Genomic DNA, 24,920 nt, shown 5'->3' on the forward strand with positions numbered 1-24,920 from the left:
ATAGGGGTGGTAAGTTGTGGGGAAGTGACTGAGAAATACGCAGAGAGAACTAATGGAAGATAAGGATTATCTTAGAAACGTTTGTTCACAGAACCCTCTGGGTGCCAACTTCGCATCCTCTCCATGGCCTTACACTCCCTCAGGAGGGGATTTATAGGAGTCCTCATTTCTCAGGAATTTTTGCTTGTGGTCAGATAAAGGAAGCTCCGAGAAGTCTTCTTTCTGCCTCTGTTGATTCTCATTTGCCTCCAGCTCAAAATAATTCTTATGCCAAAGTGGTATATTTTGGGGTGGCATATTCTGATCCCCTTCATTGGTGCAGAGCTCCTAAAAATCCCTTTAAGAAGGAGGGATGCTTGGGTGGCTCAGTTGTTTGGGCATCTGCCTTCGGCTTGGGTCATGATCCCAGGGTCCTGGGTTCGAGTCCCACATTGGGCTCCTTGCTCAGTGGAGGAGTCCGCTTCTCCCTCTGCCTGCCACTTTCCCTGTTTGTGCATACTCTCTCTCTCTGACAAATAAAATCTTAAAAAAAAAAAAGACGATTACTTGGAATCTCCTGAATGATAAAAATGTTTTGGGCAGGGCGCCTGGGTGGCTCAGTTGGTTGAGCGACTGCCTTTGGCTCAGGTCGTGATCCTGGAGTCCCTGGATCGAGTCCCACATCGGGCTCCCTGCTCGGCAGGGAGTCTGCTTCTCCCTCTGACCCTCCGCCCTCTCATGTGCTCTCTCTCATTCTCTCTCACACAAATAAATAAATAAAATGTTTAAAAAAAAATAAATGTTTTGGGCATACCAGTGAGATAGGTCTTGGCTGAGGGGGCCTCTGGGTACCTTCCAGATGGGAGCTGGTCTCCAGAAGGACCAAGCCATGATTAGATTGTTGGGACTTTCACCCCCACCCGTGACCTCTGGTGGAGAGGTCAGGAGAGGGACAGGAGATGAGAGTTCAATCACCAATGGCCACTGATTTAATCAATCATGCCCATGTAATGAAATCTCCATAAAAAGCCCTAAACAACAGGGTAGGAGTGCCTGGTGGCTCAGTTGGTTAAGCATTGGACTCTTGGCTTTGGCTCAGGTCATGATCTCATGGGTCGTGAGATGGAGCCCTGCATCAGGCTTCACGCTCAGCAGGGAGTCTGCATGAAGATTCTCTCCCTCTGTCCCTCCGCTCACTTGCACACACATGTACTCTCTCTCTCAAATAAATTTTTAAAATCTTAAAAAAAAAAAAAAAGCCCGAAACAGCAGGGTCCAGTGATTTTCCTAGTTGACAAAAACATCAAGGTGCCTTGAGAGTGGTGTGCCTAAAGAAGGCATGGAAGCTCCAGACCTCTTCCCCATACTTTGCCTTACACCTCTCTTCTGTTTGGCAGTTCCTGACTTGTATCCTCTCTAATAAACCAGTAATAGTAATGAAAGTGCTTTCCTGAGTTTTGTGAGTTGTTCTAGTAAATGTATTTAACCCTGAGAAGCAGGTGTCATGGGATCTCCTGAATTTGTAGTTGACTGGGCAGAAATGTGCATAGCCTGGGCACCCTATTTGCAGCCAGCATCCGAAGCAGGGCAGTCTTGTGGAACTGAGCACATAACTTACGGAATCTGGGTTAACTCTGGATCGTTAGCGTCTGACTTTTTGGACATTAGTTGGTGGCAGAGAATCCCAGAATTAGCTGGTGTGAAAAAAACATGATGTATTTGATGTCAGGGGAGGAAAAAAAACCTTTCAACCCTCAAGATTTTGAATAATTTCACTATTCTTGATTACTTTATGATAACATATTTGTTTAATATTACTATTTATGAAGTTTTAATGTTTCTCATCTTTCTAATCTTTGAGGACCATGCTGATTAGTGTTATATGATAGTTTAATACATTGGCTTTAGACCCATCTTATTACTCTCCTATAGAAAATAAAATATTTGCTTCTCTCATCTATTTCTTCAGAAGATCTTAAGAGTAATTGGGTCAGATCTTTTAAAAATAATCTCATTGGAATTTTGATTGAACTTGCACTAAAACCACGATATAACTTGGATAGAATTCACATCAGTATAACATTCAGACTAGCTATCCAGGAAAACAATTAGTCTGTCATGCCTTCAAGTACTCTTCTAAAAGTATATTTGGGCCTTAGGGGTATGGAAATGGATTACTCATAGTCACGGGTCCTTGGCACACGCTACTGTTATGTGTGCCAGTTACTAAGCTATTATCTCTTGGCTTCAAATCCATTCCCTGGTTCTGAGCTTTGTGCATCTGGGATGGCCACTCTGCGGCTTTGCCCATGGGCTGCTTTGGACTCTGCCGATAAGGGGCGCCAGAGAGACTCTGGAAGCCTGGAGGAAGCAGAAGGGACCGTGCTCCTTCCTGTTTGCTCTCTGCTTCTTTCCTGTACCTTGCTTGTTCCCATCAGCATCAGCATTACCCAGCACAGCTACTTCACCCTGGGGTGAGGCAGTTCCTTCCTGTAGCAGCTGCTGGATAGAGTTTGCAGTTTTTCCAAATCTTGGACACCCTCAGAGACCAACACCATTTCACCAGGATGCTTCGCGAGAAGGTCCCAGCCCTTAGTGGTCCTCTGAGCTCAGACCCACCTGCACTAGCCGAGCAGTGCCCTCTCCTCATTACCTGAATACATTCATCGCCAATGGACCCCTCATCCAGGTCTTTAGTTTCTTTTTTTTTTTTTTTAAGATTTATTTGTTTATTTATTTGAGAGAGCGAGAATGAGAGAGAGAGTATACGAGAGGGGGGAGGGTTAGAGGGAGAAGCAGGCTCCTCGCTGAGCGGGGAGCCCGATGCGGGACTCGATCCTGGGACTCCAGGATCATGACCTGAGCCGAAGGCAGTCGCTTAACCAACTGAGCCACCCAGGCGCCCCAGGTCTTTAGTTTCAATAATTCTAAATTTTATCCTCTGTTTTCTCTGTCCCAGGGCCTGTAGCTGCTCCCTGTACTTACTACTACCATGATACCATTGGGTTCTCTCCTTGCCTTTCAGTTACCTGCTTTACCAATCCTTTATACCTAAGTCACATTTATTTATCTGAAATCATCTCTGTTACAATCACTGGTATGATTTCTGTCTCCCAAGTATACCTTGACTGGCACCAATATTTGCAACAGGAAGCAGATTCTCAAAAGTAGGATTTGAGGGATGGTTTCATTGTTGTTTAAGGGTTGGACACAGTGATGAGCTCCTTGCCAATGAGAAATGAGACGCTAGTGATCCACAGTATGCAGTGACGTCAAGGTTAATGATATATTACCACCTGGGTTGACTTTGATGAAGTTCCAACTGGAGTGAGTGACTTGGGAGACCAAATGGCTGCTTCGATTGATCATTATGGTATTAATAATGGCCACAAGGGTATCAGTATTCAGTGGCTTCTTCTGAGTGCCCCGACGTGCTCACTGAACAAACATTATAAGCTCAGGTCTTTAGACTCTCAGCTCCAATCACACTCGGAGAACCAGATAGCTTCTATGGAAGCCCCAATAAAATTTTATATTTCTTGTAAATACAAGGTTAGCATTGTTGAAAATCCACCACAAATTGTAGCTGTGTGTGTTGCAGACGTAGTCCATTGAACTTAAAGCCTCTCCAAGTCTCTAATATAAAGGTTTGGGCATTGAATGGGAAAGAGTGGGATCCTGAGACTTAGAGTGGGGACATCTAGTTGGACACAGGTAAACCTGAGAATCTTGAACTTTCTCTGTCCTACTTTTCTTTCTTTTTTTTTTAATTTTTTATAATTTTTTAAAAGATTTTATTTATTCATTTAATTGACAGCAAGAGAGGTAACACAAGCAGGGGGAGGGTCAGAGGGAGAAGCAGGCTTCCCGCCGAGCAGCGAGCCCGATGCGGGGCTTGATCCCAGGACCCTGAGATCATGACCTGAGCTGAAGGCAGTCGCTTAACCAACTGAGCCACCCAGGTGCCCCTGTCCTCCTTTTCTGCACTGGCTACCAACTCATTTCTCCACTCCCCTTTGTGGCAAAGGTCATCAAAAGAGTGATCTGTACCTATCATCGCTAAATCTTTGCCCCCCCCATCCTTTCTTAAGCACAGATTACCTGGGGCGCCTAACTGGCTCAGTAGAATGTACAGTTCTTGATCTTGGAGTTGTGAGTTTGAGCCCCATTGGGTGTACAGGTTACTTAAAAATAAAATCTTTAAAACAAAACAAAATAAAAACACAGGTTCCCAACCCCCCCCCCCACCCAAAAGTTCATTTTACACAACTTCACTTTTACCAAAGAGCCACATTGGTACCTACTGACGCTAATCAAAAGACGTTCAAAGAGGGTTTTCACTCTTACAGAATGCTGATTGCCTCTGTTTTACGCCATTTCTGCTCATGAAAGGTTTCACATGAACGCTCTACTTTCAGATAGCAAGGAGAATCTGAACACTCTTCCAGACTTGCCCCACCACCACTCCACTGAAACTACTAAAAATTTTTAAAGATTTTATTTATTTGAGAGAGTGAGGGTGAGAGAGAGATCATGAGCAGATGGGAAGAGTAGAGGGAGAAGCAGACCCCCCGCCGAGCAGGTAGCCTGATGCAGGACTCGATCCCAGGACCTGGAGATCATGACCTGAACCAAAGGTAGATGCTTAACCGACTGAGCCACGCAGGCGCCCCTGAAACTACTTTTGTTGCTCAATCCTGTGATTGGTTTATTGGTGCTCATCTTAGCTGGCCTGCAGAAGTAGTTGATTACTCTTTCCTTAATGGTAACTTTCTTTTTTAAAAATTGAAAAGATTTTTATTTATTTATTTGAGAGAGAGAGAGTGAGCAAGGGGTGGGGGAGGGGCAGAGGGAGAGTGAGGATCTCAGGCAGACTCCCCACTGAGCAAGGAGCCAGACCTGTGGCTTGAACTCATGACCCATGAGACCATGACCTGAGCCAAAATCAAGAGTTGGGCACTTAACCAACTGAGCCACCCAGGTGCCCCTGATAACTTTCTTCACTGGCTGCCAGGATGTTACCTTTGGGTTATCTTCCTGCTTTACTGGTTACTCCTTTTCAGTCTTCACTGAGAGTTCTTCCACTTATCCCAGGCTTCTGAATTTTGGAGTGCTTCAGGGCTGAGGTTTTTGTTGTCTTTCTTATTAAAAAAAAAAATGTAGATTGCTTTTTTCCTAATAGTTTTACTTAACTACTACCTCTATATCAATAGTTTCCAGATTTATATATCCCAACCTCTCTGCTTAACCCAAGATCCAGCAGCCAGGGTGCCTGGGTGGCTCAGTTGGTTAAGCATCTGCCTTCAGCTCGGGTCATGATCCCCGGGTCCTGGGATCGAGCCCATGTCCAGCTCCCCATTCAGCGGGGTAGCCTGCTTCTCTCTCTTCCTCTGTCTCTGCCCCTTCTCCCCGCTCATGCTCTCCCTCTCAAGTAAATAAAATCTTCTAAAAAAAGACTCAATAGGCTACTCAGTGTCTCCTTTTGGATGTCTAGTAAGCATCTCAAAAAACATTCACACACCAGTTCTTGTTTGACATCTCATCTATTTCTTTACCTTTTTCATTATCTGCCCTGGACCTCAGAGGGTGACCCTAGAGGCTCTGTTCCCCAGCCCCCCACACCAGCCAGCTTCCACTGGCTTCAAACAATGAGAGGCCCTGGCAGGAGAGAGACTGATGTGATGGAGAGATGACAGGACTTTTCTTCTATTCTCTCTCTGCGTCAGGGTTGCTTCTCTTGAAGTGGCCGCAGCTCTTACTTGACAGACCTGCTGTGGTTCCTGTTCCATCAGGTGACCTCGGTCCCTGGACATCACCACTTCCTCCATCTGCCCTTCCAGCCTAGGAGTGGTCGTGGCTTCCTCCTGATGCTGACCTCTGGCTTCCCTCACCATCCCCTTTTGGCCCCTCAGGTCTTCCATCACCCATGCATCCAACCCCTACATCAAATGTTCAAAGTACTTGCTGTTTACTGGTTCGTTCTCGATTGCTGTAGTTGTTCTTGGCGTCCAGAGTGGCTTCGGAAACAGATCCCCCAACTGGGATTCTGGGATTAGGTTGTTCACCCATGTGAGCTTTAATGAGATGTTACCTTTGCAGGTGGAAAAGGGGAGTACAGTTACCTCTAGAATACATCATCTCTAGGAAGAATGTAGAAGAGGCTTGGGGGTAGACGAATGTGTTGCAATGCAAACAGTTCTTTCACTCATTAACCACGTATCCTTATGTAAATAACATCCTTTCTGGACTTTCTCTTTTTTTTTTTTTAATTTTTTTAAAAGATTTTATTTTTTTAATTTTATTATTATTATTTTTTAAGATTTTTATTTATTTATTTGAGACAGAGAGAATGAGAGACAGAGAGCATGAGAGGGAGGAGGGTCAGAGGGAGAAGCAGACCTCCTGCCGAGCAGGGAGCCCAATGCGGGGCTCAATCCTGGGACTCCAGGACCATGACCTGAGCCGAAGGCAGTCGCTTAACCAACTGAGCCACCCAGGCGCCCCTAAAGATTTTATTTTTAAGTAATCTCTACACACACAACATAGGGCTCAAACTTACAGCCATGAGATCAAGAGTCACATGCCTTACTGACTGAGCCAGCCAGGTGCCCCTTTGGCCTTACTTCTTCCTCTGTATCTTAGTCAGTTCTGGTTGAGATAACAAAATACAATGGGCCTGGTGGCTTAAATAACAGACATTTATTTCTCACAGTTTGGAGGCTGGGAAGTCCAAGATCAAACTACGGGCAGATTTGGTGTCTGCTTTCTGGTTTGCAGATGGTTGCCTTCTTGCTGTATCCTCACATGGTACGGGCGGGGTGAGGGGGGGAGAGAGAGGGAGAGAGGGAGGGTGAGAGAGGGAGAGAGAAGAGATTGTGTCTCTTCTTAAAAGGGCAGTGATCCCTGGGCACCTGACTGGCTCTGTCAGAGGAACGTGCGACTCTTGATCTCAGGGTTGTGGGTTTGAGCCCCAAGTTGGGTATAGAGATTGCTTAAAATTAGGATCTTTAACAAATAAAAAAATAATAAATTTAAAAATACATAAAAAAGTAAAGGTACCAATCCCATCATGGGGTTTCACCCTTATGGCCTCATCTAAACCTCCAGTGGCCCCGTCTCCAAATGCCATCACACTGGGGATTAGGGCTTTAACATATGAATTTTGGTAGATACAAGCATGTAGTTTGTAGCACTCTTTAAAATAAGAATAATTATTCATTCTCTGAAAGTTTTTAGACCCCCTAGTTCCCATCATATTGTGGGTACAAATGAAGCCACATTAATAAATCTCAAATCTGCGAGCACTGAATCTGTAAATCAACTGGGGAGAAGTAACATCTTTATAGTAATATCTTATAAGCCATGAATGTAACTCCCCATTTATTGAAGTCCTTAACTTTTCTCAGTTACGTGTTAGTTTTCTGTAGAGATCATGACATACCTTTTGTTAAATTAAAAGATTTTATTCATTTATTTTAGAGAGAGAGAGCACGAGTCGGGGGGAAGAGCAGTGGGGGAGGGAGAAGAAGGGGGAAAGAATCTCAAGCAGACCCCACACTGAGTGTGGAGCCAGATGCAGGGCTTGATCTCATGACCCTGAGATCATGACCTGAGCTGAAACCAAGAATCAGACAATTAACTGACTGAGCCACCCAGGCACCCCAGATTCCTAGAATTTTTTTAGCTTTATGTTACCTAGAAAGAGTACCTTAAATTTTTTTTTTTTCATTTTCTAACTTTTTATCACTGGCATACAGAAATAAATTGATTTTTTTTTAGGTTCGCCTTTTAAAAAAAGATTTATTTATTTTAAAGAGTGGGAGAGAGGTAGAGGTAATGAGAGAGAATCTCAAGCAGACTCCCCACTGAGTGAGGAGCCAGACACAGGGCTCAATCCCATGACCTTGAGATCATAACCTGAGCTGAAGGCAGACGCTCAACCGACTGAGCCACCCAGGCGCCCTATTTCATGATAATTCATTATACACTTTTAATTTGTGAACTTTTCTGTTTATATTATACTTCAATTAAAAGTTTAAAAATAATATTACTGTGGTGGTTTAAAATATGTCAACAAATTGACATGCTCTCCAAAATATATCTGCAGGGGCACCTGGCTGGCTCAGTCAGTGGAGTGTGGGATTCTTGATCTTGGGGTTGTAAGTTTGAGCCCCACACTGGGTATAGAGATTACTTTAAAGAATAAAATAAAATCTCTCTTTTTTTTTTTAAGATTTTATTTATTTGAGAGAGAGCGTGCTTGGGAGAGAGCACAAGTGGGGGAGGGGCAGAGGGAGAAGCAGACTCTCAACTGAGCAGGGAGCCCAATGCACCCCAGACCCCGAGATCGACCTGAGCCAAAGGCAGATGCTTAACCAACTGAGCCACCCAGGCGCCCCATAAAATAAAATCTTTTTTTTTAAGTGTCTGCAAATTCTTTGACATGCCCCTTGAGTATGATTAGGGCTTAGTGACTCAATTCTAATGAATATAAAAAGGGGAAATGATAGTATGCAACTACAGAAACTAGGTCATCAAAGGCACTGTAGCTTCCTGCTTGTTCTCTCTTAGACTGCTTGCTCTTGGGGCAGTTAGCTGCCATGAGAAACTGAGGCCTCCAGCCAACAGACAGCAAGGAACTAAGGCCTCCAAACAAGAGCCATGTGAGTGTGCCATCTTGAAAGTACAACTTCCAGCCATAGCCAAGTCTTCAAATGACTGCACCCCAGCTGATATACTGATTGCAACCTCATGAGGACCCTGAACCCAAACCATCTAGCTAAGCCACTCCCAGATTCCCAATCCTCAGAAATTGTGTGCGATAATATATGTTTATTGTTTTAGCAGCTAAGTTTAGGGAGGGATAATTTTTTACACAGCAGTAGACAATATAATTATCTGGTAAAAAAAAAAAATCACTCTGGGGGCATCTGACAGCATGTGACTTTTTTTTAAAGATTATTTGAGAGAGGGAGAGAGCACGAGTGGGAGGGGCAGAGGGAGAGGGAGAGAGAATCTCAAGCAGACTGCGCTGAGCGTGAAGCCTAGCACAGGGCTCAATCCCATGACCCTGAGATCATAACCTGAACCAAAACCAAGAGTTGGATGCTTAACCGAGTGCACCACCCAGGTGCCCCAAGAGCATGTGCCTCTTGATCTCGGGGTTATGAGTTTAAGCCCCACCTTGGGTATAGAGATTACTTGAATATATTACTTAAATATTAAATAAATTTAATATATAATGTCATATATAAATTTAATAATTTATAATATATAATTTAATACATAATATATATGAATATTATATAATATATAAATCACTCTAAAAACATTTGAATTGGGGCGCCTGGGTGGCTCAGTCGTTAAGCGCCTGCCTTCAGCTCAGGTCATGATCCCAGGGTCCTGGGATCGAGCCCCGCATCGGGCTCCCTGCTCCGCGGAAAGCCTGCTTCTCCCCCCCCCACTTGTGTTCCCTCTCTCGCTGTGTCTGTCAAATAAATAAAATCTTAAAATAAATAAATAAATAAAAACATCTGGATTGACAGACTCAAACTGTACCACAGAACCTTATTTCTCCCCCCTCTTGACTTTTCAAAGAACTGTACCATTATCAGCACCTCTCTAGAAACCAGGACACCCCGTTGGCCGAGGATTGAGTCATAGCGAGCAGAGGCTGGTGCGTGGTGTGTGTGCACTTTATCAGCCCCCCTTTGGTGCCAAAAACGGGACAGAATTCATGCCAGCATGAGAGGCCATTTATTGTTCAGGGGTTGGGCCCCCACATTTTGGGGGAATCCCCCCACTACTTCCTCCCCCCATTGTCCCCGTGGACCCCTCAAGTGGCAGGTTGCTGAGTTGATCGTGGAGGGAGCACATCTTCAAGTGTAGATAGTCCAGAGTGGCCACCTTCTCCCTGTAATGACCGAGAGTGGGGAGCTGGGACTGATGAGGCCAGATGCCATGGGGCTGGAGTGAAGAGGGTGACTCAGGCCCTTTCCCCAAGACCTCACCCTCCTCCCATGCCCTCAGCCTCCTTCCTCACTCCGGCTTCATCTTGTCCGTCAGCAGCAGGTTCTTGGCCCGCAAGGCTTCGTCTTGGGCCAGCCGAAGGGTGGAGCTCAGGGCCTCTGCCCTGACGTGTTTGGCCAAGGCCTGGCGCTCCAGCTCCTGGGGAGAGGAGTGTAGGCGCGGCTGGGCTTGCCGGACTGGGCTGGGGGTGGAGGGGGAACTGGATCGCGGAGGGCAAGGGGCATGGGGCCCGTGGGGCCCACGTTCCTCCCCCAGGGCATCCCATCATACTTCGGGGCCTGAGACTGACCCCAGCATCCCACAATGTGCTGGCTTTCCAAATTCCCATTGTGTGCTAACCCTGTGTCTGTCCCACTGTGTGTCCCCTAATGTACTGGCTTTCTATGTCCCAGCAAGCACTATATCAGCACCTAACATATTGTCCCCTAATGCCCATGAACTGTCATGCATTTGATATGTGTCTGGGCCCCAGTGTCCCATCATATCCCATTATGTGGTGAACTTCTACATCCCCTAATTCGTAAGACCCCACATCTCTTCATCTATTAGACCAGCATCTCAGTTAACAATAATAGTCCACAGAGCCCTCGTTCCTTATATTCCCCAGTGTCCCAGGCATCATGTCCTATCATGTGTCAATCCTATAGCTCTGCCACATCAGTGTCTGTCTCACTTACTGCAAACTTGGACCCCATCATACATGAGGCCAGTATCCCATAATACATTAGATATCTATGTTTCAGAATGTACACAGGCCTCAAGTCCCGTCAGCTACTGGGCGTGAGCCTGGGATGCAATGCCTCGTGAAGAGCTATAGCTCCAATTCCCATAATGCGTTAACTTCTGATGACCTCTCTTTGCTGGGTCCCCTGTCTAACCTCAGTGATCCCATATTGCCTCTCTTAAGGTCTATAGAAAATCAGGCTTATATTCCATGAAGCTATAGACTGGTGTCTGTTTCCTGCACCCCACAGTGCACCAGATCCAACGTGTCATCGTGCTTTGGGCCAAAGGCCATCACCCCGGGTTCCATAATGATTGACCTATGACTTACCACTAAACTGCTTCCCCATCCCCCCATGCTGCCCACAGCTTACTGCTTCCCGTCCTGCCACACCCCAACAGTATCCTTGTGTCCGGGGCTCCCCTCCCGCTCCCCTGACAGAAAAGTGGGCCATGATGGCCTATGGTTCCTGGTACCAGAATCTTCTTGTGTAGCCTCTGGCAGCTGGGGCAGGCGGGAGCCAGGCCTCTCTGCTTCACCTCGTCCACTAGTGGGGTCAGTGCGCGCTCCAGCAGCTGCTGCAGGGACTCTGTGGACAGCTGTGACCCCTGGCTGAGGGAGGGGCCATCACCAGGTGTAAGAAGCCTAGTACCAACTCCATTCACAGATGCCCCATTCCCAGCCGCCCCACGTCCACCCAGATCCTGCCTCCACTATGCACCCATGCAACCTTCCCACCATGCACTGGGGCCAACCTACAGTGCATCAGGTTTCCTTTGTTTTCACAGTGTGAGTTCCTACAATGCCTGGGGATTCCCACTCCCAAAGGGTACCAGACAGCCCTTGGTTCATAAAAAAAACAAAAACAAAAAACATTTCCCACAATGAACTAGTTAAACGTGATCCCATATTGTACTGGAAGTCCCTCACTTCCCAATACGGACCAAGCACGGTACCCCTTGGTTGTCCAAAGCACCAAGGTCTCACCTTTCCCACAATGCACGGAGAAACCCTGCCTCCCACCAAGTGCCACATCCCAACCTTCCCACAATGCGCTAGAAATCCAGGATGCTCGAAAGGTATCAAAACTTGTGTTCCAGAAGACACTGACTTCACTTTGTAGGGAGGGGGGAAAATCTGGCTGCCATAACGCAGCAGGACTAGCCTGTCCTAAAATGCATGGGGATATCCTATAACCTGAAGTGAACCCCGTGCCCCCCCTCCGCCTCCACCCCCTGCTCTTGGTCAGTGCCCCATCTTCAATGTGCTGTCAACATGACCCAGAATGCACCAGGCCCCGCCAGGCCCCGTCCCCTTACCTGGCATAGCGGGCACAGGAGCCTTGGGGCGGCCGATCCAGGTTCATGGAGAGGTCAGACCCTCTTCGAGAGCTCTGAAATTGCCGCCCCAGCTCCTCCAGAATAGGTTTCACTGGGCCCAGTCCCTCCAGGTCGCTCCTCAGTGAAGCCACAGACACTGCTGATCGCTCCACCCTGAGGTGTGAGAGTAACCCGTGCTGCGTGCTGCGAGGTCGCCTCTCCAACAGTAAAGTCCTCTCCGCACTCCACCCTTTATCAGCCCAGCTCCTCGGTTCGCATCTAGTCTGCAATACTCCCGCCACGCCCGCCCCTCTCTGCTCTGATTGGCCCTTCCTTTGTGTTTTAAGTCCTGGAATGCCCCTCCCTGTTCTCTCAATGGCTTTCCCCCTTCTGACTTGGCTCCTCCCTTTGTCCTTTTAAGGTATGGAACTCGACCCTTCTCTAGTTGGCCCCGCCCTTCAGTCCTTATTGGGTATAGCACGCCCCCTACCTTCTAATTAGAGCTTCCTCCTGCCAGTCCACGGTCTCTACCGCTAGGCCCCAGCTGATTGGCCCATCACTTTCCTTCAAGGCCCCGCCCCCCACCCCTGGCCGTGCCCTCGCCTTGGTTCTTACATGGTGCACAGCTCGTCCGCCCGGCCCCGCAGCTCCTGCAGGCCCCGCGCCGCCTGCGCCTGCTCACGCTGCGCCCGCTCCCACTGGCCCAGGAAGCCGTCGAGCCTGCCGCCCAGGCCCCCGAGCAGCCGCAGGGCCTCCTGCACCGCTCCCTCCTCCTGGTGCCAGCGGGCAGTCAGCGAGGACACCTCCCTCCTGGAGAGGCAGAGGTAAGGATCCGGTCAAGGCTCAGGTTTGGACACGTCCCCGGCAGCCCCGCCCCGCCCATGGCTCTGGACCCATCCAGCCCCCAGATTCTCCTGTCCTGTCCATTTCTTGTAATCCTCCCATGTCCTACAGAACCCTGCCTCTATCCCCTTATCCGGCGTCCTGGCCCTTCCCTGGTCTTGCCCCCCAGCTCCATATCAGTTCCACCAGACAAAAAGGCACCGCTCACCCCAACTTTGTCCCCTTGAAGTTGGAGCCTCCGAGGACCTCTCGCCTACCCAAACCCACCCACCCTAGTTTCACCAGACGCGGACCTCCCTTCGGCCAACCCTATACTCAAACTCAGTTCTTTGAAGTCCGGCCTTTCCAGGTCACCATTCCCAACGCACTCCCTCCTAGGCTCTTTGAGGCTCCACCTCCTAGGCCCTGTCCCCAAAGATCTTCGAGGTTCCACCGCCGGACCCACCCATTTTAGCTCCTTGAGGCTTCACACCGCCCCCCTTTCCCACTCGCCTCAGCTCCTCAAGGCCAACGGAGACCTTCTGTATCTCCTGCTCGCTTATGATGGGGCCCTCCCCTGCCCGGGGCCCCATACCCCAGCCGCCTGGGGCCATGCTGCGCGGTCGTGGGGGTTCGTCGGGGCTCCCTGGAGGGCCAGAGCAGCCAGGGGACTGGTTGGTGGGGCCCAGGCCATGCCGAGAGAGGCCAGCGTCCAGCTTCTGCTCCAGCTCTCGCAGCTCGGCCTCCTGCCTCCGCGGGGTCTCATCCTGCAGTTGCCGCTGGAGGTAACGCAGCTTCTCCTGGGCAGGGGAGGAAGGCAGGGTTACAGCGTCTAGACCCTTGCCTCCCACAGCCGCCTCCACCCTCAAAGCTGCCCACTGAATCCCCGAGATTGGAAAGTAAATGGATGTGGAATAGAATATCGGGAAGTCCCGCTTCAAGTCTAAATGGACTCTTGACTGCTGTTACTAGGGAGGCTTGTCCCATTTGAAGCCTAGCTGGAGGCCGATTCACTTTAACCTCCGAATGCCTGCCTCCATGTCTCCATCCAGCCCTCCACCCCCACTCCAGTTCTCCGTGGTGTCAAATTCCAGTCCCTCCTGTTTAGGAAGGACAGTGGAAGATTTTCCAACATTTTGCTGGGAAGTGAGTGGGAATGTGGGCAGGACAGGCATTCCTGCTCAAAGTCCGACACAAATCACTCACCGAATGTGACTGTGCATGGAGGAATATGACCATGAATGTGAAGGGGCGAGTGTGGTGGTGGGGGTGGCAGGGCGGGAAGTCCCACCTGAAGTCTACCTCAAGTACCTCGTGCGTCTGAGCCTCTTCCCCAAATCCCCCCCTCACCTCCAGCAGGGCAGAGTTCTGCTTCAGGACGTTGGTTTTTATTTCAGCATCTTGCACCGACCAGGTCACCTTCCGGCAGTTCTCCTGGGTCAGGACACCAAGGCAGGGGCCCTGCCTTCCCATTCCAGTTCCGCCTCCCAACCCCTACCCTCGCTAGTTTAATATAGGCTCCAACCCCTCAGACAAGACACACCCACTTCTTCCCCGGAAGCCTGCCTTCTGCTCATTGGTCTGTCCCTTATCCACCTGGTTCCCTTGACGTAAGGCAGGGCTTTCTCCTTAGACCCCCTCCCAGGCTACTTGTCCACTTCCACCTCGCTCTGGTCTATGACTCCATGCCTCCTCACATTTCTTCCCGCCCTCACTTCTTCCTACTTCCGCTCCCTTCTCCCCACCCCACTCTTGCCGCCCAGCCACTCACCTTGAGTTGACTACAGTACCCTTCTAGTTCTTCCGCTTCTTGTCGCCTTCTTTCTAGATTCTCACTCAGCACAGAACACTCACTCTGGCGCACAGAATGGAGGAGAGGTTAGCCAGGTCACAGGGAATACCCCCTGGGGAGGAGAGGCTGGGCCCGGGGAAGGTCCCTTTCCCTTCTGAGCCCCAACCATCCAACCCGGGCAGTGGGTACACTGCGTTGGAGGAGAGCTGTAAGAGGGGAACGTGGCTGTGGAGGAAAAAGAGGTGTTTGGGGGGGTCCCCCCACCTGCAGCGTCTGCACGTGCTGGTTAACCCTGGTGGTCTTTTCCTTCAAGCTGGTGATGGAGTCTTTGGCACGGACCAATCCACTGTTGACCCCACTCTGGGGAAAGAATGGGAGAAGGTGGGTCAGTGGGTGTGTGGGAGCAAGAAAAAGGTCCAGAACTGGGAGGAGGCCCGGTTTACACCTCGATTCTGCCCTGGAATGGCTGTGTGACCTCGGGCCAGGGCTGCACCTCTTTGATTCTTGGTATTCCTGCTCCATAAAACCGGGGGGTGGGCTCGTTTTCTGCTTGGTGGAATGGAAGGAAAATAAGTAGGATCCAGGAGGGAGTGGGAGGTTGGGGGTGCACTCAGACACATGGGAGAAGGATGGTCTCAACCAAACAGAGATAAATGCCCCTGGGATCCACAGACATAAATAAGATAAACTGTTAAAACACATGCTGTCTTTCACTCTGGGCACTGGAAACAAATTTTAAGATAACCCACTTTCCATATATAAGCACTCACTACGCACCAGGCCAGACACACACATTTTCCCTTTTATTCCTCAAAGGCACACCTCCTGAGGTCATTTGGCCCATTTTGCAAATGAGGAAAATGAGGCTTAGAGAAGCAAGACCCCTTTACACAGCCCATGAGATGGCCTTGTCGGAAATGAAACCCAGAGCCTTTGTTTTAAACCATGACACCACACAGCCTCTGATCATCCCCACTTTATATCGCCAGCAAATGCTCTGTGACTCATGCCAAGCAAACTATGGCTCAAGGGGGCTACATGTGGCAGGATCCACTCTGCTCTTTCACGTTTACAGAGGAGTTAGCCCGGCACATGACTATACAGCCAAAGACTACATTTCCCAGACTCCCCCGCAAGTAGGTGTAGCCATATGACAAAGTTTCAGCCAATGGGATGTGAGTAGCAAGTTGTAGGCAATTTCTAAGTCATGCCTTTATTAAAGGAAAAGAGGGGGGGCGCCTGGGTGGCTCAGTCGTTAAGCGTCTGCCTTCGGCCCAGGGTCCTGGGATCGAGTTCCACATCGGGCTCCTTGCTCCGCGGGGAGCCTGCTTCTCCCTCTCCTGCTCCCCCTGCTTGTGTTCCTGTTCTCGCTGTCTCTCTCTGTCATATAAATAAATAAAATCTTAAAAAAAAAAGAAAGAAAAGAGGGGAAATGTCCCACTTTCTTTCTTCTTACTGGCTGGAATGCAAAGTTGATGGCTAAAGGCTGAGCAACCATCTTGGACCAGTTGGAGGATGCAACAAGATAGAAGCCTGAATCCCCAACACTGTGGAGCCCGTGTACTCAAATTCCAATCACTTGTGAAGACTTACAAGTGAGAGAGAACATTTTGTATCTTGCCTAACTGCTGCTATTTTGTGTCTTTTTGTTACGGCAGCCAAACTTGTGACTTAATATCTGAACCGCCAGAACACAGGAGCCTGTAACCTGCTGCATTTGAAGAGCAAGCCTGCTATGCTTGTTGAGACTTTTATGTGAGACAACTATCTTACTTTAGCCAGTTACTTTGGTTTCCTTCAGAGTTGCTGAACTAATAACACAAAAAGAGAAAAGAGAGGACAATTTCCTCCATTGTAAGATAGGGACAGCATCATGTTTCTGGAATGATTGCTCTGGAGAACAGGTATGAAAAGAAATATGGTATTAAGGTGAAGTAAGTAAAATAGTGGAACCCCAAAATTCCACCCCTCCATAAAAAAAATGAAAAAACTGCCCAAACCTGTAAGAGCTTAGTAATTGGGGAGACACAACCGGTATAAATATATATATTCACCAAACAGAGCTTTAAAATGCATGAAAAAGGGGCACCTGGGTGGCTCAATCAGTTAAGCGTCCAACTCTTGGTTTTGGCTCAGATCATGATCTTATGGGTGGTGAGATCAAGCCCTGTGTCAGGCTCTGCACTCAATGGGGAGTCTGCTTGAAGGTTCTCTCCCCTGCCCCCCGCCAGTGCGCACACACACACACGCTCTCTTTCTCTCAAATAAATAAATCTTTAAGAAAAAGATTCTCTCCCTCTTCCTCTGCCCCTCCCCCCGGTCTCTCTCTCTCTAAAAAAAACATCTTAAAAATAAGTCAATATAGAAAGAAATTTGGGGAACTAACAAATCTAGGGAAACTAAACACACTCATAAACAACCAATGAGTAGAAAAATGAAAGAAAAAATATTAAACACTTTGGGATAAAGGAAAGTGAAAACACAACATCCAAAAACTTATGGATGCAGTGAAAGCAGTACTTTGAGGGAAATTCAGAGCTCTAAACACCTTCGAAAAAGAAGAAAGAACTCATAGCCAATAACCTAACTTTCCTCCTTAAGAAACTAGAAAAAGAAGAGCAAGACAAACCCAAAGCTAGCAGAAGAAGCAATAAAGACTGGAGTGCACAAACACTGAAATCGAGAATAGATGAAATCAACAAAACTGGAAGTTGGTTTTTGAAAAGATCAACACAATTTACAGATCTATAGCAAGACTGACCATGGAAGAGAAGACTCAATAAAATCAGGAAGGAAAGAGGGGACATTGCTACCAAGATTAGGGAAAGAAAAAGGACTATAAGAGAATACTATGAACAGGGCACCTGGCTGGCTCAGTCAGTGGAGTGTGCAACTCTTGATCTCAGGGTTGTGAGTTCAAGCCCCATGTTGGGTGTAGAGATTGCTTAAAAATAAAATATTATTTTATTTATTTATTTTTATTTTTTTTTTGTATTTTATTTTATTTAAAGATTTTATTTATCTGACAGAGAGAGACACCGAGAGAGGGAACACAAGCAGGGGGAGTGGGAGAGGGAGGAGCAGGCTCCCCGCTGAGCAGAGAGCCCGATGTGGGGCTCGATCCCAGGACCCTGGGATCATGACCTGAGCCGAAGGCAGATGCTTAATGACTGAGCCACCCAGGCGCCCCTATTTTTTTGTATTTTAGAGAGAGAGCACAAGTGGGGGGAGGAGCAGAGAGAGAGGGACAAGCAGACTCTGTGTTGAGCATGGAGCCCAACGTGGGGCTCAATCCCACGACCCTGAGATCATGACCTGAGCCAAAATCAAGAGTTGGACGCTTAACCAACTGAGCCACCCAGGCACCCCAAAATATTTTTTAAAAAGGGACTACTATGAACACTTGTGTACCATCAGATTTGACTATTTTGATGAAACAAGGAAATTCCTAGAAACACACAAACTATCAAAAGTGATTCAAAGAGAACTCGGACATCTGTATAGACCATTAAGTAAAGAAATTGAGTTAGTTCCAACAAAGAAAAGCCCAGTACTAGATGGCTTCACTAGTGAATTCTACCAGTCATTTTAAGAAAGAATTGCTATCAATGCAACTCCAACTCTTCAAAAACAAAAATAGAAGAGGAGGGATCAGTTCCTAACTCATTCTATGTGGTCAGTGTTACCCTAGTACCAGAACCAAAGACATTCCAAGAAAATAAAACTAGAACCCAATATCCCTTCTGAATACAGCCACAAAATCCTCAACAAAAGTCTAGCAAACCAAATCCAGCAGCATAAAAACAAGGATTTACACCATGACCAAGTAGGATTTATCCTACAAATGCAAGTTTGGTTAACATGAAAATAAATTTTTTTTAAAGATTTTATTTATTTGAAAGAGAGAGAGAGGGAGAGGGAGAACACAAGCAGAAGTGGGAGAGGGAGAAGCAGGCTTCCCGCTGAGCAGGGAGCCTGATGCGGGGCTTGATTTCCAGGACCATGGGATCATGACCTGAGCCGAAGGGAGACGCTTAACGACTGAGCTACCCAGGCGCCTGAAAATAAATTTTTAAATCCATATGAAAATCAATGTAATATATCAATAGAATAAAAGAAGAAAACACACATAGTCATGTCAATAGGAATAGCATTTGACAAAATCTGACACTTTCATAATAAAAACACTCATCAACTGGAAATAGAAGGGAACTTCCTCATCCTGATGAGTGGCTTGTACAAATAACCCCCCACAAAATACTGTGTTTTGAAATATGTCCACAAATTCTTTGATGCCCCTTTAAAATGAGGAGCCTTATCCCCCTCACTTGAGTGTGAGCTGGACTTAGTGACTCTCACACGTAGTAAACAGAATCAGGCAGAAGTGATGGTGTGTGATTTAAGAGACGAGTTCATAAAAGGAACCATGGCTTCCTGCTTGCCCTCTCTTGCTCTGGGGAGTAACTGCCATGTCATAAGCAGCCACTTGTGGGGAGCCCCATGGGGCCAGGAAATGAGTCTCCCACTAAGAGCCGTGTGAATGTGGATGAGCAACCTCCAGCCCCAGTCAAGCCTTCAGATGACTGCAGCCCCTACTGAAAGTTTGACTCCAACCTCATGAGGGATCTGAGCCAGAACCACCCAGCTAAGCCATTCCAGGTTGTTTGGTTGAAGTTTGGAGATAATTTGTTTCACAGCGATAGCTAACCAATACACAAGTGATATTTTTAACCTAAGACCCAGAGGGTCTTGGGCTTCCTGTAGCCATTCTGGGAAACAAGGAAAGCAGGTCCTGGGGTCAACTCAGTTCTCCCACTTAGTAGTTGTAGGATCTCAGGGAGAGGGTTTCACCTCTCTGCACCTCTGTTACCCTCCCTGTCACATGGAGATGGGGCTAATAGCTAACCTCCCAGGGCTGCTGTTGGAAGGAACACAGGCTGGCTCAGAAAGGCTCTTGGTCAACACTTCTTGAGAAGGGGCAGTTTGGGTCCCTGGAGGTGAGTTTCCGCTTCACTGAGAGCAGATCAGGGGGTGGTGAAGGCAGAACCTGTCAGCCCTGGCTGAGAAGTGAATGGCATGATGGTGAGGGGGGAGCCAGAGACGGGGACAGATCCCTCCATGGCCACCTGTAGGCTGTAACTCAGCAATCTAACCCCCCCTCTGAGCCTGCTTCAGTTTCCTTTCTCATAAAATGGGAATGATGATACCTTGGCTCAGATGGCAGTGAGGAAGGGTCAACAAGATGGTATGATCGATAAGGCAAACTCAGTGATTAGTGTCAGAGTTGTTAAAAATAATGACAGCAGGGCAGGAATTACCAGGAAGGGGCTTAGCACCAAGATTTTACAGCAGCTTCCAGGAATTCTGCAGAGAGCAAGAGAAGTCCCAAGCAGAGGTCAAAAGCCCTGCCCTGTGCATCTTTGCTTTGATTCACTGACCTTCTCAAAAAGCAATACCACCATCTCAGTTCCTCCTCTGGCCTCATAAAGGTGTCAAAGCTTAAGACAGGAGCCAAAGCCATCTGCTTCGTGTTCTCCTGCTGTTCTCTGTCCAGTCTGGGACTTGTCATCTCAACCACGGTCCCCAGGCATCCAGTTCTCTTCCCTCTCTCTAGTTCTCTGTCCCATGTCTCTCTGGATCTTTGTACCCCTCCCTCTGGTCTCTGTCCCCCACTCCCGGATCTCTGTCCCCTCCCTCTAGTCTCTGCCCCGCGCCCTCTGGTCTCTGCCCCGCTTCCCAGGTCTTTGTCCCCCCACCCCCACCCCGCCGTCTCTACCCCTCTCTCCCTGGGTTTCCGCCCCCTCCTCTCTGCCTGTCTCCAGCGTTCTCTCCTGATGTGGCTCAGGTGCCGAGTGCCAGGATGTGCTCTTGCTGTCCACACTCTCCCTGCTCTGCACATACCCCTGAGTGTTAGCCATCATTACTTTTCCATTTCACAGAGAAGGAACCTGAACCCCCTTGAAGGCTGATTCATCCCTGCAGCCCCAAAGCGAGCTCTCCCCTGGGTGTCACGATCCACTGGGGAACATGACTCAGAAACAGCTCTGGTGGGAGGCAGACTTCTGCAGGTACTGTCTGAGCAATGCTCACAGAGAAGGAGGACACCATTCTGGCAGGGGGAGATGTCTCTCTGCCCTGTTCTCTCCACCTGGCCCTTCTATCCTGGACCCTAGTGCAGTCTCCTGTCCCGCCTCCCTGCCTCCCTGCCTCCAGCCTCTGTCTTCCAAACATCCCCACACCAGCTGCAGAAGAGTCTTCTAGGGAAAGAAAGGACCTTTGCTCTCACATCACCTGGCTTCTAGTCCTCGCCCTGTCTCTCACAGGCTCTCCTACCTTGCAAAGGTCACTCCACCTCTCTGTGCCTATTATTTTTGTTTTCATCTTTAAACTGGTAATTATACCAGTTCCCTGGCAGAACTTCCAACGGAAGAAAAAGAGACCCTCACCACAGGGACGTGACACAGTGTCTGGTACATAGTGCGTGCCTAGTAAATGGGACTGGAGTCAAAACTCCCAAACTACCCAGGAACCCTCAGTGGCTCCCCATTGCCCTCAGGCACACACCCACATTTCTCAGCCTGTGTGGCCTCTGCCTTCCCCACTCAAGCCTTGTCTCTCTCACACACCACACTCCAGCCCCAGAGACCAGTTTGTAGTTACTCCCATTCTCCAGGCTCTTTTAAACCCCTGTTCTTTTGCACTTAACTGTTCCAGCTAGCTAGAACACCATTCCTTGTCTTCTGCTTGGGGAATGCCTTCCTTATCTTCAAGATCCAGCCTATGTGTTGCCTTTTCTGGAAAGCCTCCCTTGGTCATGGCCAACTGGGCCAAGGCCACCCTCTTTAGTGCTCCCACAGTGACCTCTGTTGCCCCCCAAAAGCACCCAGGGTGCTCCCCCATCTCCTAAGACTGCCTCCACTCCTTATAAGCTGCGTGACCTTGGCTCTGCTATTCAACCTTTCTTAGGCCTCAATATCTTCATCTGTGAAATGGGGATAAATAAAAAACAATAAGCAACACTTCTGGGCTCACGGCTGGCTACTGTGCTAAATAAACATTTTACATGAAGGAGCACCACTTCATTGTCATGACAACCTCATGAAGTGGGTGTGGTTACATCCAGAACTCTGTCTTGCTCTATTTCCTGCTCCTACACCAGGGCCCGGTGCATCGTAGGTATTCAAGACACATTTGTTGGAAGAACAAACGTGCATTTCTGTGTTACGGATGGGGAAACTGAGGCTCCCGGAACATAGAAAGTGCTCAGTAAATGCTACTGAATCTTATTAGCATCATTACGACCATGGTTATTATTCATGTAATTCTCAGAGTCCATGTCAAGTCCAGTTCAGGGCCTGGTTCAGTGGAAGCCTGGCCGCAATAGAGGTTGGCAGGGAAGTTAAAGGATCAAACCGTAGCACTCCATGCTCTAGCCAGGAATTCTCTAAGTTCCCCCTAGATCTTACTCACCTCCCAGTTTTGCCTCAGATGCTTAGGTGGTCCCCTCAGAGAACTCCTACTACACCGTCAAAGCCCAGGTCCAACACTGCTTCCTCCAGGAAGCATTCTCTGATAGTCCCAGCCTGGTTTGAGTGGCCCTTCTCTGGGAAACCCAGTGTTACCTCAATTATGGAAATTTATCACCACGGTCTGTCTCTGTCACCCCCACCAGACCAGGACCTCCCCAAGTTTGGGAACCTGGCCTGACTCCTAGCTATGGCCCCAGCCTCACCCAGGACATGTGGAAAGGAGTGGATGAACTAAAGACCAATTCCTAGGCAACAAGCATCATTCCACCCAGGATGGAACCGAGTCATGGCTGGCCGTTCGGGGAGAAGGAGGCAGTTCCTGAGGGTCACCAGAACCTTCTCATTCCAAGTCAAGAAGACACCCCTCCCCCCATCCTCAGTATTTGCCCACCACCAGGGTGAAGACGCTCGTCTTCCCCAGCCAGGGCCCCTCACCAGTATTTCCGTGATGTCTGGGTCATCTGAAGCCCAGGGTGGGGTGGGGGAGGCAGGGGGCACCGGCTGGGCAAGCAGGCCACTGTCTTCCGTAGTTGAGTCTGTCCCTGAGGAGTCCGTGGGCTCCATGGCAGCCAGGTTGAGCAGTGACACATTGGTGCAGGCTGAGGACCGTTTGAGGTTCAGGCACCAGTGCATTGGCTCGTGGGACATCCGAGGCTCCACCCTGGGGAGGAGAAGCCAGCAGGGGGCTCAAGGTGCAGGCCCAGGGGGTACGGCCCCTCCCACCTCCCTGTCTCCACACCCCCTGCTCTGACTCCTACCTCACCACCCACTTTCTTCCTCCTCTGTCCCCCCTGTCTAATGTCTTCTTCCTTCTCCCTCCACGCTGCCTACTTCCTTCTCCCTCCATTAGTCCTCCCTCCTTCTCCTGAGTTTTTCCTTCCCCACTGACCTTTTCCTCCCTCCCTTCATCCCCACTACCTTCTTTCTCTCTACCTCCCACACTCTGCCACCACCCTCTTGTCTGCCCTTCCTCTGCCCTCTCCTCTGCTTCCCCTCCCCTTCCTCCAGCACCCACGGTGGGACTCGTGCTCTGTTGGAGGCAGTGATGGGCGCTAGGACCGTCCCCGACAGGGTGCGACAAACCCACCCGTGGAACGACACGGCCTTCTTTTTCTTTGTGATCCCCTTGGCCGGGGTGGTCACCCCCCCAGGAGCCTCGGGGACCAGCTGGGAGCGGCTCTCGACCCCTGCAGGGGGGTCCCCAGCCTCATGGATCTCTTTGGACTGCCAGATTGTCTTCACCACCACGCTCGCCATGGCGTGTGGGGGGCCCTGCTCCCAAGGCCTCCTTCCTCTGAGACTCTCCACCTACTCTGACCAGGGACCCTCAAAATCCCTGTCCCCACAGCCTGCCTCATAAAGGACCCAACCACTGGGCCCCAGTAAGGGGGGGGGCATAGGAGTAGAAAAAGGTACTGGCTAGCGCATTCCCCCAGGGGGTTTCTGGGAACACCTTCTAGTTCTTTCTTTCTTTCTTTCTTTTTTTTTTTATTTGACAGAGAAAGAGAGAGAGAGCACAGGCAAGTGGAGCATTAGGCAGAGGGAGAGGGAGAAGCAGGCTCTCCGCTGAGCAGGGAGCTCGACAGGGTGCTCAATCCCAGGACCCTGGGATTATGACCTGAGCTGAAGGCAGACGCTTAACATACTGAGCCACCCAGGTGCCCCAAACACCTTCTAGTTTTACCAAATATGTCCCTTCCATTAGAATTGCAATGGATTTATTCATTCTAGTCCAGAACTTACAATGGTTGGGCCCACTGGTTCTTGGGAGGAGTTTAACTTCCCTTCCCCTGAGACTGTGGGGTCACCCAACCCCCATTCCTCCATTCATACTTGATTCTTCATGCAGTATCCTAGACTTGGCACTTTCTGGGATCTGGGGAGACCATGGTGAATGAGGATTGAGTCCCAGTACTGGAGGATCCAACATTTTGGGTTGGTTGGGGGGGGGGGGGCGGAGAGCAGGCAGACAACAGACAGAAACAAACCAAAATACCAGATGTTGGCAAGTGATACAAGGAGGATCAACACCAGGGGATGGTGGTGCCTGGGCTCGTGGAAGCCCATCAATTTGCCCACTTGGGATGTGAGCCCTCTATTGCGTGTGGCTCTTGCCTATTAAAAAAAGAAACTAAACAGACATTGAACTATAGTCAATGATAGGCATTTTGAAGGATTTGGGGTTGTAGCAGTTTCCTGGGGCTGCCATAACAAAGTCCCACAGACTAAACAACAGACATTTATTGTCTCCCGGTTCCGGAGGCCAGGAGTCCAAGATCAAGGTGTCGGCAGCTGTGAGGGGGTATCTGTTCCAAGCCTCTCTCCTTGCTTCTGGTAGCTCAGGCATGACTTGGCTTATAGATGTTCCTCTCCTATGTCTTCACCTTGTCTTCTCTCTGTATATGTCTATCTCTGCATCTAAGCTTCCCCCATTTTAAGGACATGGTCTTGGGGGCGCCTGGGTCAGTTAAGCGTTTGACTTCGACTCAGGTCATGATTTCAGGGTCCTGGGATTGAGGTCCGCTTTGGGCTCCACATTCAACAGGGAGTCTGCTTCTCCCTGTGCCCCTCCCCCTGCTCATGCGCGCGGGCTCTCTCACTAAAATAAATACATAGGGCGCCTGGGTGGCTCAGATGGTTAAGCGTCTGCCTTCGGCTCAGGTCATGATCCCAGGGTCCTGGGATCGAGTCCCACATCGGGCTCCCTGCTCCCTGGGGAGTCTGCT

The 24,920-nt window shown here is 49.1% G+C and overlaps 1 protein-coding gene across 1 annotated transcript; it reads right to left on the reverse strand.

Annotated features, from left to right (window-relative positions):
• Positions 1-9,720: 9,720 nt before the first annotated feature.
• On the reverse strand, positions 9,721-23,451 carry TSKS (testis specific serine kinase substrate). Its single transcript, XM_034987028.1, has 11 exons — positions 23,282-23,451; positions 22,630-22,855; positions 14,930-15,025; positions 14,645-14,728; positions 14,224-14,307; positions 13,387-13,673; positions 12,667-12,861; positions 12,052-12,225; positions 11,209-11,344; positions 10,022-10,146; positions 9,721-9,892 (listed from the first exon to the last, which is right to left on the reverse strand). The coding sequence occupies exons 1-11, from the start codon at positions 23,449-23,451 to the stop codon at positions 9,736-9,738; spliced, it is 1,734 nt and encodes a 577-aa protein (XP_034842919.1). The 3' UTR covers positions 9,721-9,735.
• Between the last annotated feature and the right edge of the window lie 1,469 nt (positions 23,452-24,920).

Source organism: Mirounga leonina, unplaced genomic scaffold (assembly GCF_011800145.1).
Source record: "Mirounga leonina isolate KUSES-001 unplaced genomic scaffold, KU_Mleo_1.0 Mir_376, whole genome shotgun sequence".
Classification (NCBI taxonomy): Eukaryota; Metazoa; Chordata; class Mammalia; order Carnivora; family Phocidae; genus Mirounga; species Mirounga leonina.

Coding starts and splice junctions, on each gene's coding strand:
- TSKS (XM_034987028.1), bottom strand. CDS start 23,451: ATGGCGAGCGTGGTGGTGAAGACAATCTGGCAGTCCAAAGAGATCCAT. Junction 13,674..14,223: donor AGAACTCTGCCCTGCTGGAG/GTGAGGGGGGGA, acceptor TCCCCTGCCCAG/GAGAAGCTGCGTTACCTCCA. Junction 12,226..12,666: donor GCGGACGAGCTGTGCACCAT/GTAAGAACCAAG, acceptor CTCACACCTCAG/GGTGGAGCGATCAGCAGTGT.